The 18,554-nt window shown below is 46.8% G+C and overlaps 2 protein-coding genes across 6 annotated transcripts in view; one reads left to right on the top strand and one right to left on the bottom strand.

Annotated features, from left to right (window-relative positions):
• CSMD2 (CUB and Sushi multiple domains 2) overlaps positions 1-18,554 on the top strand; it is a 599,309-nt gene that overhangs the window by 252,453 nt on the left and 328,302 nt on the right. The gene's annotated exons all lie outside the window — the stretch shown is intronic.
• On the bottom strand, positions 10,879-11,990 carry HMGB4 (high mobility group box 4). Its single transcript, XM_060623528.3, has one exon. It carries the CDS (start codon positions 11,481-11,483, stop codon positions 10,902-10,904), a length of 582 nt encoding a protein of 193 aa, XP_060479511.1. The 5' UTR covers positions 11,484-11,990; the 3' UTR covers positions 10,879-10,901.

The following is an 18,554-nucleotide window of genomic DNA, read 5'->3' on the forward strand; positions in this document are numbered from 1 at the left end:
ATGAGTCAACACATGTGAGGTACTTAAAACAGTGTCTGGCATGCAGCACATGCTCAGAGTGGTCTCTCTTGTTGTCAAGTGGTACATAGGCACTCTACCCTGTGTCTTTTACTTTTGTTCTCACCATAACCTTAGGAAACAGAGTTTTGTATTCCTATATGCAAAAGAAGAAATTGAATCTCTGATGTTCGATAAATTGCCCAGGACCACCTAGCTAGTAAATGGTAGGGATAGATTTCTAAAGTGGAGATCTCTGACTCCAAGGCCTATGTTCTTTCTATTCTCTGCCGTGGCCAATCCCCATCATGGACCGCCTTGCTTCCCATAATCATACCCCCTCCCCTCCCGTTCCCTTTGCACCCACCCAAGTTAAGTCCAGTGACTCTGGAATCACAGCACCACTTTCGGGCCATGACAACTCTCTGAGCCTCAGTTTCCCTATTTCTGTAAATTGGCACAATCCCAGGGCCTGCTGAGAAAGAGAGCAGCAGCCCCTGAGGGCTGGAAACCGGCCTGGCAAAATCAGGCCACTGCTTCGCTGGGAGCTGGCCTGGAACCCACAGCAGACCTTGGTGTTGTCCTGTTGAACATGAACATCAGCATCACACAGGCCGTTCTATGACCATGATGGGTTAAGACAAAAACAGGACTGCTTCATAATCACATCTGAACTCGAGCACAAGCAAGAACATTACCAAGACACAAAGATGACCGACCAGTCCCCTCCCTCTGCATCTTGGCTGACATGAGTGACAGCTGCTGCTCTACCAATTGCAACTTTAGTCCTGCTTCATTCTTCCTGCCTTCTAGATAAAATTTATGAACTACCCAGTTGTAAACATATGCCTACTTTGTGACAGCATCTAATCCACAGCAAAGCTCTACTTCCTTGAGCCCTCCCCAAATCACCTAACACAGGCTTGAATCCTATAGTAGGTCCTTTCCAATACCCTCTTACTGGGACCTCCACAGTTCCCAGTGGCGTGCACTCTGGCTCATTGCCACAAGCCAATAATGCCAACTTTGTTCAACTACAGGTAGATTCCTGGTGGTCTTTGGCTGTGGTTTGGTGGGTGGGATGGGCATCCACACTGCTTCTGGAATTAAATATGGTGATGCTTGAAGAGCACTTAGAAACGGGGCCTGGTCCAGGGAAAGTGCCCAATACATCCTAGTTACCAGCACTGTATTTATTTCCAAAAATGTCCCTCTTTGGACAAAGCTGGTGCACACCCATTAACTCTAACCAGCTTCCTTCTTTTCAGAAGTCCATGCAGACACCCTTTCAGGTTTGCCATGGGCACTGAGCATGCCCCATTTGCACTTTACAGACCCTGTCCTCCACACTGCAGACCTCAAGCCCGTAAAAACCTTTAGTACCCATGACTTTTGGGACTGCTGTCTGCCCACTGGGGCTCCGCTTAGAGAACACCCCCTCAGGGTGTTTTGACAGCAAGATGGGTAGAAGGGAGGCCAGGCTGGCAGTGGAGTGATGATCAGGCTTCAGCAGTCCCCTTTCTGCTTGCTGGCAGAGTAGACACTCTACAAATGGAAGTTCCCTCACCCGCTTGCCAGAGCTGTGCAGGCCAGAGGAGTCTGGCCAGATTCTTCAACCCAAATGTACTCACAGCTGCATCCACAAGGGGCAGCCCCAGGGATGGCAGAGTTCTTCATGCCCACTGCTGCTAATTGCAGATAATGCATTAAAAATACAGAGCCACATCTGTTCATTTCAACATGAGTATCGAGGAATTTACGTGGTTTATAATGACAGAGTGTGAGGGGAGGAAAATGCTCACTCTGCCTGCAGACCAGACGCACAGCTGTGAGCAGAGAGCTGGAGGTGTGGTTTCTGGTGCCCAATAAATTCTCTGGATGCCAGCCAAGCCCTTTCTTGGAGGTGCCAAGGGATAGATCCAGGTATTTCTCTGGAAATACTACATTATGTAGCCAGTCAAGCACAGAGTGTGTGTGTTGGTACTCAAGAAGCCTTCTGGGCCAGCTCTGCTGTTTGCAGAGTTCCCACGAGGAGGGGACCGACTACTGCCAGCCACAGGACAGGAGGAGCAGTGTGCCTCTCATGATTCCAACAAGCAGGCACTGAGAAGCTGGCCTAGAGTTTCAGTTCCTTGCCTGCAAAACGGAGGTGTTTAAAGTTCTTGCCTCATTGGGTTTATTAGCAAATCAAATAATTACATCTGGTTCACCCCAAACAGTACCAGGCACAGCATAGGCATCCAATAAATGTTTACTATTATTATTTTACTGCATGTCAAGCATCGTGTAAGATTTTAAAGGGTACCGGGATGAATAAGGCAAAGCCTCTGCCCTTCTCCTCAAGTTTGGGAGACAGTTGATACAATGTGATCTGCAGTGGGATGATGATATGTTACGGGAGCACAGAGGAGGGTGGGAGAGTCAAAGAGGGCTTCCTGGAGGAAGGGCCACCTGACCTGACTCTCATCTGAAGGTAGACGTTTACCAGACCTAAAAGGTAAGGAGGATGGTCCCAGCCTGGAGTAGCATGTGCAAAACCCCTGAGGAGAGTGTCAAGGTATAACATTTCTAGGGGAAATACTGCATAGCAGGTCCTTTGGGTGGATAATAATAAGCATCTATTGCTGTGTAACAGATTTCCCCAGAACATACGGCTTGAAACAACATTACCTCACATGTTCTGTGTGTTAGAAATCTGATTGTGATTTAGCTAGGTCCTCTGGCTCAGGGTTTCTCACAAGCCACAATCAAGGTGTCTGCCAAGACTGTAAGTCATCTCAAAGCCCAACTGGGGAGAAGGGTTTGCTCCAAGCTTACTCACATGATTGAAGGATTGAGTGTCTCCGTGCTGTCAATCAGAGACTACCTCAGTGCCTTTCTGTCGGGCTTCAACATGGCTGCTTACCCCATCAGAGCGAGTCAGAGAGGGAGAGGATAAGACGGGAGTCCCAGTCCATTATAACTTCATCTCAACAGTGGCAGCTTACTCTTTTTGCTGTGTTCTACTTGTTAGAAGCAATTCACTGGGTCCAGCCCACACAGAGGGGAGAGGACTGACCAAGGGCACAAATGCCAAGAGATGAAGATCATGTGGTCATTTCTGAAGGTACCTACCACAGGCTGCCCTCTGGCCCCCAATGACTCATTCCTCTTTCACACACAAAAACAGTTACCCCGTCCTCGGGTCCCCAAAGTCTTATCCCATGATAGTATTAGCTCAGAGTATAGAATACCATCATCTAAATCTGGTTCAGGTATGGATGAGGCTCATGGGTGTGGTTCCTTAAGGGCAGGTTCTAGAAGACGGTTACTCTGGTGCTATAGTTCAACAAAACCAGAGAGAAAAGTTCTCGGCCCCCATATACCCAACACACGATGGTGGGACAGGCCTAAGGTAATGGTTACAGACATTCCTACTCAAAACAGGGGGAAATGTGAGGCATAAAGCAATCCCTGGTCCATAACAATTCTGAAATCCACCCAGGAAAATACTGGAACTTTCTTGATTACCTTCAAAATCTGGGAATAATTCTCCATGAGTGTTCGCTCCACCTTCTGAACTCTTGGTTTCTCCCTCTGAGTCATTTTTTTTTTCCCATGGAAGAAAGCATGTATTGAGACTGGGGAGTCCAGTGACCTCTTTTTATTTTGTGCTGACTCCATCCCTCTCAGTCCTTCTTCTGATGATAGTTTTCTCCAGACCTTTGCGGGTCTTCGCTAAACCTGAGATTCACCCTTTACACAGAAGCCATGCCCACAGATTTCTTTGAACAAAACCCTTCTCTACCTTGAGTTTCTGCTAAGGTGACCAAGGAGCGATACTCTGATGCTTCCCAGAGGCCTTGCTGTTTGATCTGGAGGACCTGTGAGACCACCGTCATCTCTCTAAAGGGCCTTGTGTGACTGAATGACTCCCTGCTCTTTTGGTCTTCCTGAGGTCTCAACCAAAGGCTGCACAGCCTTACTCTCAGCTTTATCTCCAGACCACCTTTCCCTGACAGCACTGGAAAGCCATTTCTTGATTTTAGTGTCCTTTGCTGTCTTGGGAGATTGAGAGTTTTCAAAACTATCAAGTCCCAGGGTACCTGTGTGGCTCAGTCGGTTGAGCATCTGACTCTTGATTTTGGCTCAGGTCATGATCTCAGGGTTGTGAGATTGAATCCTGCATCAGGCTTGGTGTGCATCTTGCTTAAGATTCTCTCTCTCCTTCCACCCCTCTGCTCCCCACTCTTGCTCTCTCTCTCTCTCTAAAACAAAACAAAACAAAAAACAAAACAAAACCTGTCAAGTCCTGACTCCTTTTTAAACAATTTTTCCCTTGGTTTATCTCTTCTCACATAAATGTCAAGAAGAAAGTGGTCAGTGCCTTTGGCACTTTGCTTGGACCTCTCCTTGGCTAGGTTACTAAGTTGAGTGGGCCATGTTGTGCTTTCACGTAACTGCTGACAATAGTGTTGCTAAGCTTTCTGCCACTACAAAACAAGGATCCCCTCCTTCCAGTTTCCATAACATGTCCTTGCTTCCTTTTGAGCCTTCACTGGCAGCATCCTCAAAGTCCAGATTTTTCTTACAAGCTTCACAGAATATTCCCCTAGACTGCCCACTGTTTCCAAAGCTATCGCACATTTTTAGGTATTTTCCATGATACTATGCCTCTCTTGATAACTCAATCTGGATTATCACCTATTGGTTTGTAACAAATTACCCCAAACTGTGGTTGCATGAAACAACAGCATCTATTAGCTTAGTCTCTGTGAGTCAGGAATCAGAAGTGGCTTATCTGGGTCACAAGGCTGTTCAGTAAAGGTGTCCACTGGAGCTGAGGAATGATCCACCTCCAAGCTTATTCATAGTTGTTGGCAGGATTCATTCCTTGTAGGCTGTTTGAAAGGGGGCCTCAGTTCCTCACTGGGTGTTGGCCAAAGCCACCCTCAGTTCCTTTCCACATGAGCCCCTCCACAGGGCAGCTTTCAACATCTCAGTTTGCTTTGAGCAAGCAAGAGACAGAGACAGAGAGAGACCATTTTTTACACCCTAGTCACTGGTACAGAAGTGACATCTTATCACTTTTGCCCTATTCTATTCATTAGAAGTAAGTCGCTAGGTCCAGCCCACACTTAAAGGGAGGTATTACACAAGGGTGTGAATACCAGGAGGTGGGGATCACTAGGAGCTACTGCAGAAGCTGAGTGTGGGTGGCAGTGCAGAGGCAGCAGGGGCTCATGCTGTGTCAGACTGCCATAGGCGATGGGCAACCACTGAAACACTTTCCTGTTGAGGGGGAAGAGTCTTACATCAATCAAGCATCAGAGGAAGGACTGGAAAGGGAGCAATGGGTAGTGAGAGCTATTGCGTGGAAACTTACAAGGGGATGGCCACATGAGCATATTCATGGCATCCCACCAACCCAGAAGTCAAGGCCAGCCTGGAACATCACATGGCCCCCTTCAGGCCCCTGGCTAAGCTTTCTTCTGCTTCAACTGCCTTTTTCTGTGTTGTTCTTCTCTTCTTTAAACCATCCTCTAGACACCAGGGCAGGCACCCTCATTCATAGGGTCCTTCTTACACACCAGCCCTCATTTACTGTGATATCCCAGATGTTTTATGTACTCTCCAGCACACCTAAGGGCAAGTATTATTTTGGGGAGTGTGATTAGAGATACATGACAAGAGAGTGTCATCCCCTTGGTGACTTAACCCTAAGGACCATGCTCTGTCCATGGACCTGATCCTCAGACTTAAAGGCCCAGAAACTGGATTATTTCATTCTCAGACAGTTGGTGCTTTAGTGGCATCTAAAATCAGCTATAAGATCCCTACACAGTTATGTGTTCCAGATGCTAATCAATTGTTTTTCAACTGGGATCAACTCCTCTGTAGGGATTTGAGGTAAACCCAATACATAAATATGCTCATTCCCATCAGGTTTGAAATCCGTTGGCAGGTGCAGGAGAAAAACATGAGGGTCAGCCTGTCGCCTCTATTACCAATGAAGTAATTGGAACACAGACTTGAGCGCACTCTGCAGCCAAGGAGGGGTGGGAAGAAAGAAAAGGATGCTCAGCTCCTTCTCTCAAACCCAGTAGGCAGATAAGTCTCACTCACTTTTCTAAGTGAATGGCTGGGTTGCAAGAGGGAGAAGAATTCGTCTGTGAGCCCGGGACTAGCAGCATCAGTGTCACCTGGGAACTTTTGGAAATGCAAAGTTTAGGTCCAACTCCCAGAAAAATGGCATTTTTGGGGACATAGCATTCTGTGTCCAACATGCTCAGAGGTGATTCTTTTTTTTTAATGTTTATTTTTTAGAGAGAGAGAGAGAGAGAGACTGAGAGAACAAGCAGGGGAGGGGCAGAGAGAGAAGGAGACAGAATCTGAAGCAGGGTTTATGCTCTGACCTGTCAGCACAGAGCCTGACGTGGGGCTCAAACTCACAAACCATGAGACGACCTGAGCCGAAGTTGAATGCTCAACCGACTGAGCCACCCAGGCACTCCGGAGGTGATTCTAACATAGGCTCAAGGTTGACAACCACCACTCGAGTGAAAGCTGTTCCACGTGCAAACATGAGACCTGGGAAGAAGTGTCCTTATGGAACAGTCTGCCACCCATGCCTACCCTTATGAATCACAGGAGTAGAAGTTTCACACTTTTCATGTTTGATTTTTAGCTTACAGTTGCTCCCACGAGTACCAAGTAGAGGCTCCTGATTTTTTCCCCTCCAAAAAAGAGACATGTCATGGGCTTGATATTTGTTAGCCTTGCCTCTAGCTCCTGCAGACCTTGGAGGGGCTAGCATCTCCCTGTTGGCACTTGGTAGTCTCTGAAGACTCTAGAATGCCCAATAACCAGAAATCAAAGTGGATGTACATGGCTCGCCCTGCAGAAAACTCTGTGGCTTCCCACTGTACTTAGATGTTAAAATAAACTCCTTTCTAAGGTCTGCCCCTCTCCAGCTGCATGGCATCCACTTGCTCACACCTTGTCATTCTGGCCTCCCTTCCCTCCCTCTAATATGCCAAGCTCACTTCTGTCTCAGGACCTTTGCACTAGCTGTCCCACTGCTTGAAGAACCCTTTCTTCAGACCTTGGCATGCCTGGTTTCTACTTGTCCTTTAAATCCAAACTCAGATGTCATCTTTGACCACTGATTTAACGTGCCCTCAACCTCCCTTGTCACTGTTTATCTCATTACCCTCGTTTATTTTCTTTGAAGCACTTGGCACTATCAAAAAATGCTCCGGTGTGTTTATTTGTTGACTTATTATCTGTCTTCCCCTCCCTGGAACGTAAGAGATCACAGACCTTGCTGTATTCCAAGCATCAGAACAGTTCCTGGTATATTGCAAGCATAAGATTTACATAAATATTTGTTGAATAAATGAATAAATGAATGAATAAATGAACATAGGAAAAGCTTTAGGAGAGAAGGATCAGAGTGCAGTGATTCAGCCATTGAGACAGCAGTGGGCCCAAAGACTCTGCCTTCCTCTTCCCAAGGGCAGGGGCACAGAGCCCACCTGAGTGGGTCTGGAGCGCTGGCTCCACGCTCCACACCACACTCCTGCCTGCTTCTCCTCTAGCCCACTGACTTAGTCCAGGCTCCCACCTCTCCTCCTCCTCCCCCTCCTCCTTCTCCTCCTCTTCCTCCTCCTTCCCTCCCTCCTCTGTCATTATATTACAGTCATTAGAAGCCTACAGATTCACACCCTCCTGTCGCCTTTTTCGTAAAGGAATGTTAATGGAATTTGTCTTCAGCAGGGGCGATGCAGACTGTTGTCAAAACTATGACTTGGCCACCCACATTCATGTAATTAATCACACAGGAAACCAGAAAGGGGCAGTATGAGGGCTGGGCCCGGCTGTGTGGCAGCCCACTTCCCAGAAAGGAGTGTGGTACAACACCCAGCTGCTACCCATCAGGAGCCCACAGGTCAGGCTGGAAACAACTTAACTGAAACCACTACAGAGGAGTACAAGCCAGGATGGACTCTGCCCAGGGCAGGGATGGAGGTGGTCTTTTCCACCTTCAGGAAGTTACAAAGGAAAGGAAATTAAACAGTTAAAGTAGAGGCTAGAGAGAGACATAAGGCTAAAGACAGCCTCTTCTAGAATTATAAGAAATCAGGCATTTATTAAATACTGTACTGGTTATCTATTGTCATGTAACAAATCACCACACGCTTACTGGCTTAAAACAATACACATTGTCTCATGGTTTCTGTGGGTCAGGAATCCAGTAACAGCTCAGCTTGGCTGTGAGACCTCACAATGCTGCAATCAAGGTGTCAGTGAGGGCTGGGTTTTCATCTGGAGGCTCAACTGGGGAGGGGCCCACTTCCCTGCTTATGTAGTTGCTGCAACATTCAGTTCCTCATGGTTGTAGGACTGGGAGCTTTAGTATTTGTTGGGCTATCGGTCTGAGGCCACCCTCAGCTCCTAGAGACTTACCACCATTCTTTGCCATGTGGGTTTCCTCAGCTTGGTTGCTTCACCAAGCCAGCACAGAGAATCTCTAGAGCAAATCAAGTAGTAAGATGGAGTTTTATATATCATTACATAATCACAGAAGTCACATCTTATCTGTTTTCCTTCATTCTATTGATTAAAAGCAAGTTACATGTGCTGCCCATATTTAATCAGAAGGGATCATACATGGGTATGGATACCAGCAGGGAGAATCATGAGACAGCCACCCTAGAGGATGCCCACCACAGTACCTATTATGTGTTAATGACTGTGCCAAGTGCTCTTATATGTATTACATCATTTATTCACTAAAGCAACCTGCAAGGTGGGCATCATCCCCATTGCATGGGGAGGACTCAGAGGAAAGAGAATTTGCCCAGGGTCTTGCAGACATTAAGATCAGAACCATTTGTACCACAGCACCAAGCCAATCTGTGCAAGCTTAGAGGCTGAAGGATTTGCATCTTTGCAGTGAGGAGCAAGGGCCTGAGGGAGGCAGGGGAAGCAGGGTAGCAAGTGCATTACAGCTTCCTATGAGACTTGAGACCAGGAGGAAGGGATGGGTGTGGATTACATGTTGAGAAAGAAGAAAACAGAGCACTTAGGTTTGATGATCTCTGCTTTCTCAATGAAATAGAAAATGAGGACGTCTCCTGAGAGAGTGGAGGTTGGGCTGCAGGGGAAGCAGAGCCAAGTTGGAACAACAACTGTAGGAAACAGGGAATGGGAAACAGGAATCCAGCCAACACCAGTACAAGGTTGCCAAGTAGGATAAAGCTGCTTCCTCCCTGAAGACTTCAAAGGTTGCCTTGGTAGGGAGTACCTGCTTCCACCCCGGCACTTTGTACAGTCTTCACTTTAACTGTGCCTTGTAGTGCTGTCGCTTATGCCCACAACCAACTCTCTCATCAGAAGGAAAGTTCTTTCAGGGCAGGAACCTAACAGTAGTCTGTGCGGGGCCTCCCGGTACCCAGCACAGGATCTGCCACATGTGAGTCTCCCACAAATAGCCTGATTCCAGACATTGAATTTTGAATTCACTCCACTCTATTACCTTCTATTCCCTAAAGGCTCACCCAGTCCTATAAGACTTTTCAAAGTAAGCCTTTTTACTTTTGTTTTGAGAGTACAAATAGCAGTACAGTATGAAGTGTAAATGCATCATGGAATAGGAATGGAGATGGAATTAGGGAAGCCTCTTGCGCGCATAACCCGGTGACAAAAAAGCATTTTTGCAATTTGGCCCAGTCTTTTTGGTGTCAAGAAGCCAAGAGCCATTTCAAAATAGTTTGTATCAATCTATATTGATATGAAACGTTGCCCATAGTATATTGTTGCCTGAAAAATAGTTACAGCACAGACACAAAACAATCTGATTTGTGTCAAATTACCAGTTTTGACTTTAAGTGGCAGAAAACCTAATTCAAACTAACTTAGACAAAAAGATGGAATATGTGGGTTCATCTTCAATGAAAATCTCAAGACTATACCCTGATGCCATAAAGACTAACATTGGGGCCCGAGAATGAGGCAAATGTCTCACAACAGCCTCAGGGATATACTATACAGGGCCATGGGATCCCTTGCAAAAGTTCTGTGGTCCACTCTGATTGGACCAGCATGGGTCACATGCCTGTAACTGAACCAATCAGTGTGACTGGAGGACTTCATCTGATCAAGCCTTGGATGGAGGCAGGTGCTGTGAACAAGAGGAGAAGGGATGGATGCCAGGTAGTCAGAAAGGCAACAAATGTCCATGCCCATGTGTGTTATGCTTATAAGCATAGAAAAATGAGTGGGTGGATGCCCACCAAAATTATGACAGGGTTTTCTCCAAGTTGTATGACTTGGGCAGAGTCAAATGTCTGTTTTTGTAAAATCAGTCCAGAGCTTCATCCCCACTAGAGTAGGGATCACCACTGGAGTCTCATCTTGGCTAATGGTACGTAAGGCTTGCTGGAGGAGCAGTTCTAGAATTACTGGAGAAACCAAACCCCCCAAGGCCCACCTAAACTCCAGTTTCTCAATCTCTGCTGGGCCTGAACTGGGAGTGCAACTTGAACTCCAGGCCTTCTGGCCCTCCTGCTGAAGAGAATGGCAGGACTGAAGGACCGGTGCCATGCACCTGACCCTGAGGAGAGTCTTCTGCCCTAGATAACCACTTGCAACCAGGATGCCCTTACCTCCATGACTTCCACTTTGCACCTGGAGACTCCCATCCGACCTGCCCAAGCCAAGCTCTGTAGGTACTGACCTCACGGGCTGCTCTGTGGACACCTTTGCTACCTGTCTCAAAGCCAGCCCTCCCCAGGGTCAGCTTCCAAACCCCAACCTCAACTACCACCCCACTCACTTCCTCCAAGCAGCTGCAGCCACGGCCGCTGTAATGCCACACAGGAGACCAGAGACAGGCAGTACAGTTGAATGACATTTTATTTCTAATTGGATCCATCAGCCTCGTCCGACTCCATTTTCCCTCTTCGCTGGTTCTTAGCTGACCGTTGGTGGCCCTTGTTGGCCTTACGTTGTTTACGGTAGATTTCCAGGTCCTCTTGGTACTTGGCTCTCAGGAGAGCTGCTCTTTGCTCATATGGCTGCTTTTCAGCACCTGTTGTTGCCGACCACATCTTCCCTGAGGCCTTTGCCACCTGCACTACAGACCAGTTTGGATTCTCCCTCTTCAGCTGGGCATAGTGGTCTTGGCAGAAGAGCAAGAAAGATGATGGGGGCCGTCTGGGTGCGTAGGGGTCCCTCTTTCTCCTCTTCTTCTTCTTGCCACCGTAATTCATCATCTCTTCCTGGTATCGGGCTTTGTCGAGCTTGGCCAGGGCTTCATATTTGGCCTTTTCATGTTTTGAGATGGACCTCCATTTTTCCGAACACTTTCTAGAGAACTCTTTAAAGCTGAGGTAGGTATTTGGCTGCTGCTCCTTGAACTTGTTCCTGTAATTCAGCAAAAAGTGGATGTAAGAAGAGACATTTGCCTTGGGCCTTAGCTGAATTTCTTTTCCCATGTTCATAAGGTCATTTTTTTTTTTTCTGGATTCAGTAACTTGGATAGCAGAGACTTCTGTCTCCACACTCCAGGAACAATCTAGAAGGTGCTCTGCTTGCGGTGAATTTTTCTCTCTGAAGAGCTACGGTCAGGAGTCAGCCTTTTCAATGGTGGTGGCATTATTGAGTCAGAGGAGGGGACTGTGACATCATTCACCAGCCTGCAGCATTTGCATACAGCCACTCTTATTGGTTGGTTACTTGAGGGTCCATTTCTGCTTCTCATGAGCAATGATGGTTCATCCAGACGAGGCTAGGGAGCAGCCACTTCCTCTAGAATATTTCTCCTTGGCTTCCTGGAGGCCACAGGCTTTGCTCAGCAATGGGAGCTTTTAGTCCCTCAGATGTAGTAAAGAGCCATGGGGTCTGCCTTCCTTGCCGTAAGATTGTCAAGATGCCGCATGATCCCTCCACAGTCAGGATGGAAATAACGAACACGAGGAGGTGGATGGCTCTGAGCTGTCATGATAAAATGTGAAGTCTTTCTGTTTGCCTTGAATGGTGGCAGCTCACACCATTCAAAGAGTTTAGTAGTGACTCTAAAAATAATCAGGTATGACAGCCGTGACTCGGTTCCTGTCAGGACAAAGTTGTCTAATTTAAAACCTAAGCATTTAGGCTATACATCTAAATTCTTCATCGCTCTGAAGAACTGGGGGGCGGGGTAGGTGGAGGGAGGAGAACCTTGAGGTTTTACTAATTACACTTGAGTCCATGAAAGTGGGGTCAAATCCTTGGCTTATCAGGAGGCCTCTTTGCTCTCATCTCAGGGATCCCTGTCTCTCAGGGTTAGAGAACAGAGCCCTAATGGCTACACTCAAACTAGCTGGCTTCTGATTTGTTGTGAAAGCAGTTGCAAATATTCTACCCTTCTTCCGGATGAAGGAAGAAAGAAAGACAATAGAAGTGTCATCTAGTGACCTTTGGACACTTTAAGGTCCTTGCTTGGAAGGTACTGGGGTTAATACAACTCTTCGCTGTGCTGAATCGATAGGGCTGGAAAATGGAGCCTCATTAACACAAAAATTAGGGTAAAATAGCCACTAACAGGTGGGAGTCTGAATTTGGGCTGATTTGCGTGACTCAAGCTTGTGCTTCACATGCTGCCTCCTCAGAACTGGTGCCTCCGAGGCCGATGGTTCCAGTGTACGGCTTCGGTTACTGAGCCTGACGAGAAAGCTGCCTAAGACTAGTCCGACCGCACTTACAGTCATTCCCAGGGCTCCAGGACTGACTTCAACATCCATCTTCTGTAAAAGAAATATGAAAATTGATGAGCGTCCCTAGTCCTGAATTTTATCCCCAGCTCTGCGACAAGGCGACTGGACTACTGACCAGCCCCTTCTTTCCTGTAAGCCTATGATTTCCTATCTGTAAAATGGGTGCTTTGGACTGGCCAAGAAAGACCCTCCGGGTGACATGCTTTAGTTTTATGGCTGCATTTAGGGGCCTGTAAAATATCAGATGCCAGCTGAGGCAGTCTGGGCTAGCGGTGGGGGCAGAGGGGTCTGGCCAGTGAGAACATTTCTCAGCCTAGTTAGCTTTTTGTGCTGCAGTTCTTTTTCCCAAGGGCCACCGCAGGTTGGCTCACCTGTTTGTTGGATTTGAGCTGGGCTACCAAGGGGAATGGGACATAGCTCCTCTCCGAGATGGAAGGACTTGGCTAACATCTATAAATATTAATCAGACTCTGCTCAGTCTCACAAAAACCCCAGCGGCTCATCTGTGCCTCCATTCATGACCTCCTACCCTTCTCATGATGAAAAGATCCAGAAGGATTAACCCCATGATAATCATCTGGAGCCTAACAGATCTAGGAAGACAAGGTGGTGAAAGGTAAAAGCTGTGGCCACCCTTTGGTGTCTGGGCCACACTCTCAACTTGAAGAGATGAAATGGGGGCATTGTCTGGAGGACCTTAAGCACGGTCAACATGCCTGGATTTCTAAATCAATGCTATGTGTGTTGGTAACTGAGACTTTCCAACCTTCTCCACCCTGCCCTTTTGCCCTGGGAAGACGAGACCACATCAATGAGTCTCATGCCATCTGGCTTCCATTTCAGTTTGGCCAATGGGGACCCCAACAGTAGATCAGGGAGAGAGGAAGGTGAAGTCAGGACATTTATTCTGGCTCCCTCCTCACAGGTTCTCCGACCCAGGACTGAGGTCTTGGCTCCAACTAAGGGTCTTTTCCAAGTGACTGACTCCTTCTAGGTTCAGGAATTGCTCCCTCTGCTTGTCCTCTCCTGCCAAGGGTGGTAAGAGCTCTGCTTTTACTAGCCTCTGAGGACTCTGTTATGCCTGTGGCTTTCCTACACCTTTCCCTTCCCTTTGTAAAGAGCTTCTTTATTAAACACGCCTCAAATTCTTCTAATTTGAATGGCCATCTGTTTCCTACTGGGACCCTGACCGGTGTACCATGTTTCTGGCTTTCCACCATGAACAGCCATGGAGGTGGATAAATAAAGCAAGCGTGGGCACCAGTTCAGTGTCGAGGGTAGTGAGCTTCTCAAGGCCCAAGCACCCAGCAGTCACACGGCCCAGAATGGTCTGCAGGGGCAAACATGCCTGCCAGGGCAGTAGCAGAACAGGGCCAGATGGCCTCAATAGAGGCATCTAACAACACTTGTATTATGAGATGACCTCTAGGCAGGGTTATGGGTCTGGAGAACCAGATAGTAAATATTTTCAACTTTGTGGGCCATATGGCTTCTATTGGAAGTACTCAACTCTACCATTGTAGCTCAAAAGTAGCCATAGACAATATATACACCAATGAGTGTGGTTATGGCCCTGATAAAACTTTACAAAAACAAGTAGTGGGCTGGAGATCAGAAATCTGCTGACGCTGGTCTAGAGATATGAGTTCAGTGTTTTCTAACTTGTTAATTGCAGTTTACAATAGGAAATACATTTTACATCATGACCCATTTGTGCACATGCATAGTTCATAATATTTATATACTGCTTAATGTGTGCCAGTCTCTTTTCTAAGTGCTTTACCTACATCAATTGATTTAATCTATAACAACCGTGTGTGTGTGTGTGTGTGTGTGTGTGTGTGTGTTGGAGGAGGTGCTATTTTTATCCCCACTGTAAAGATAAGGGTCTCTAAACACAGAGTATACAGAAACAAAAGCTTTATGAAACTATACTTACTATGTGTGTGATATACTCTTTTCTATCCTGTTATAGTTCCTCTTTTGTTATTTAAAGTACAACCTGCAGACTGATCTCATGACCTACTTTGGACTGATTTGAAGAACACTATATAGGCAAGCTGAGGGGTTGCTCCTACTTTAGGGACTGTGAGATCCTCTTGACTTAGCAATGAATGATAAGGAAGTGGAAAGAACATGGCCTAGAGTCAGGGAGACATGAGTTCAAATGTTAGCTTTGCCGCTTACTAGCTGGGTCTAGCTTGTTACAACCTTATCAATAAAGAGCAATGAGGTGGTAACAAAGCAGTATGGAGCAATTAACAAATGATGAGAATAACGTACCCAATACTCCCCCCTGCCATGTGGGCTGGACGTAGGGACTCACTTCTAATGAATAGAGTGTGGAAAAGTTCAAATTGTGTCTTTTCAGTGGAGAAAACTGACAGGTACCACCTTAATCAATAACGGTTATCTTTCCCCCATTCCATAACCCATGGTCTAATCATGAGAAAGTGTTAGACAAGCCCAAATTAAGGGATATTCTACAAAATACTTGACCGGTACTCTTCAAACATGCCAAGGTCTTGGGAAAGCAAAGAAAGCCTGGGAAACTGACACAAATTAAAGACTAAGTAGATTCAGTGTCTCAGTGCTATGGAAGATGTGGACAGGATTCTGGACCAAGAGAAAAGGCATTGGTGAAAAGACTGGAGAAATCCGAATGAAGTCTTCCATTGGGCTAACAGTACTGTACCAATGTTGATTGCTTAGTCTGGATACATGTAGTATGGTTATGTAAGATGCTAATGTTAGAGGAAGCTGGGTGATGGGTCTACAGGAAATTTCTGTACTATCTTTGCAACTCTCTTCTCACTTCAAAATAAAAAGTCTTTCGAAAATCTCCCCAGCTGACAGTAATGTGCACCCAGAGTTGAGATACCTTGACCCTTCTCTTCCAGAAATCTCAGGGCAGATTTGACCCTCAATTGTAGTGGCGTATGATCTTGGCATATCTTCTGTAACAGTGTTCCCCAAATTTGGGGGCATGCTGGAACCATCTGAGGAGGTTTCAAAAATCCCAGTGCTCAGGCCACAAGAAGAAGAGCAAAAGTACCAGGCTTGGGCATCTAGTAAATGCTTTGATGCTTCCTTCATCCCCCTCCTGCCCCTCTTCCAGTGGGGTAGGAATCAGTGACCGCATATGCCCTCTGAGGAAGGTATTTGTGAGGAAGGTATCCTCTTGAGGAAGGATAGGTAGGATAACGGCTCCACAGAGATGTCCACATCTGAAACCCGGAAGCCCATGATTGTGTTATCTACCTTCCATGGCAAAAGAAAGTTTGCAGATGTGATTACGTTAAGGATTTGAGATGGGTGGATTATCCTGCGCTACCTGGGTGGACTTTATGTAATCACGTGGGTCGCTGTAAGAGGAAGGCAGGAGTGTCAAAAGTTTGAGATGGAGATGTGGTGACAGATGCAGATTATTAGATGCAGCACTGCTGGCTTTGAAGATGGAGAAAGAGACCACAAGCCAGGAAACGATGTGGCCAGGAGAAGTTGGGGAAGGCTAGCAAACAGATCCTCCCCTAGAGCTCCAGAGAGCACAGCCCTGTAGACACCTTGATCTTGGCCCATCGATACCCATTTTGGACCCCCATCCCCCAGGATTGTAAGACAATCTGTGTTGTTTCAGGCCACTAAATTTGTAGTGATTTGTTAAAGCAGCGAGAAGAAAGGAATATAGTATCTTTCTCATCCAGCTGATGGTCTGTAACATTTCCCATGCTATTCTTAACCTCTGTTTGTGTTAATAAAGATGAAAAATTTATGCCACCGCTTATTGGATTAGTTGTGGGAGCAAGGAGCATGATCTACTCAATTTTACACACTCTTCTTCACTCACTTGCTGACTCATTAAGTCACTAATTCACTCGTTTGCTTACCAATTAATTCACTCTTAGATTCTTTCAGTTCATTCACTCACTCATTCGCCACTCATGTACGTGCACACATGCGCATAGGCACACACACATCTCAATAAATAGCTGTGAGTTGCTGGAGCAGTGTGACTGATTCTCTAATGGCCACTTATAAGCAGTAATTGAAGGACAGATATTGTCTTAGGAAAGGAGATGGTGGTAGAAAGAGGTATCTGAAATTTCCTGGAAGCCAGACTGGTGGGGAAGGCAGGGTTGTCAGCAGCTAGGCCGAGGCTCTTTGGCATTCACCTCATGCCAAGAACTGTTGCTCAATCGCATGTGACCATGATATTTTAATAATAATGATGGTAATGCTTTAGGTATATCATTGCCAGAAAAGCCTAGAGAGAGAGATTAATTTTTCCAAGGCCACACAGCAACGAGTGGCAGAGCCAGGCCTCAGACTCTGGTTGGTTTGACTCTTAAGTCCATGTGTTTAGCCTCTACTGGGAGTCCCAGAACTCCTTGCCTGGGGCCAAGGAGAAGAGGAAGCCAGCAAGGAACAAGGCCAAGTATTGCAGGAGGAGGGCAGGTGGAAGGAGCATAAGGTATCTAAATCTCAACACTTAAGGGATTCAAGGGAGACTTTTCTCATTTGGGTTGGTGGATCTCTCATTCCAGATGGATCTGGTCAGTTTATCCACAGTTCGTAGAATGCCCTGAGTCGAGCAGGTAGACTGACCAGGGTAGCCCATAGAACCACACCGGCATGTGCAGGTAGGTCCACATGGAACGTGGGTCCACTACTGAGGACAAAGGCTGGTCAAAGCAGTGGACTAGTGAACAAGTAGACAGGAAATGGGACAGATGGTCAGGCACAAGAATGGGATCAGCGTGGTGGGGGTCAGGCATACCTGCTTACCTCTGGCAGGATACAAAAAGGGAGGAGAGGATGAGATCTAGAACAAGACCAGCTTTGGGGAGATAATGCCCACAGTGAGCTGTGGATACCTCTCACAGGCCTTGACAAAGCCACTCTCTTATACCACAGAGTAGGAAGAGTGGTCACTGATTTTTTTTTTTCTTTTTTTTTTTTTTTTTTTTTACAGAATGTGTGTGTGCAGGGGAGGAGCAGAGGGAGAGGGACAGAGAGAATCTTAAACAGGCTCCACACCCAGCCTGGAGTCCAACACAGGGCTCCACGTCACAACCATGTGATCATGGCCTGAGCCGAAATCAAGAGTCAGACACTTAACCAACTGAGCCAGCAGGCACCCTGGTCCCTGATCTTTTTGTTCAGCCCCCTGCCTCTTTCAATCACAATGAACATCTTTCATTTTGTTTGCCTAGCACCAATCCCTCCCTCCCTTTGAGCGCATTCCTTCTTTTGGAGAACGGTCCCAAACAGGTCTAGGAGGGGTCCATTCCCTTGGCTCCAGGAGTGGGCACATAGGCCAGCTGGACTAATCAGAGGCTTCCAGTGGGCTTTTTCTAATTGGAAGGGAAGGGATCTCTGTATTGTTTCTGGAAGTGAAGGTGTGAGGGTGAATCGGAGCTGCTAAGGGAGGCCATGGTTCCAGACTTAAGCATCCGCCATTCGCAATAGAGAGAATGAAGCCAGCAGACAGAGCATAATAGAGATAGGGCACAAAGAGTGGGGCCTTGTGGCATCTGGGTCCCTGGGTCTAGTCATCCCTGGGGCCAGCTACAGCTTGACTACAGCAGCCAATAATTTCTTCTCTATTCCAGGCTGATTGGATCTGGATTTCTGCCATTTGAAACCAAAAGTATTACCCCAGATGTGATGGAGATAAGCTATACGGGAAGACAGGAACTCTCCTCTCCCCTGTTTGTCAATTCTCTGCTTCCTATCTCCTTCCTCTCCCCTCGACTTGCTTGTGCTCCACCGTACAAACAGTTGGACCTCTGGTTTGTTATTCAGAAAGTATACCTA

This window comes from Panthera onca, chromosome C1 (genome assembly GCF_046562875.1).
Source record: "Panthera onca isolate mPanOnc1 chromosome C1, mPanOnc1 haplotype 2, whole genome shotgun sequence".
NCBI classification, from domain to species: domain Eukaryota; kingdom Metazoa; phylum Chordata; class Mammalia; order Carnivora; family Felidae; genus Panthera; species Panthera onca.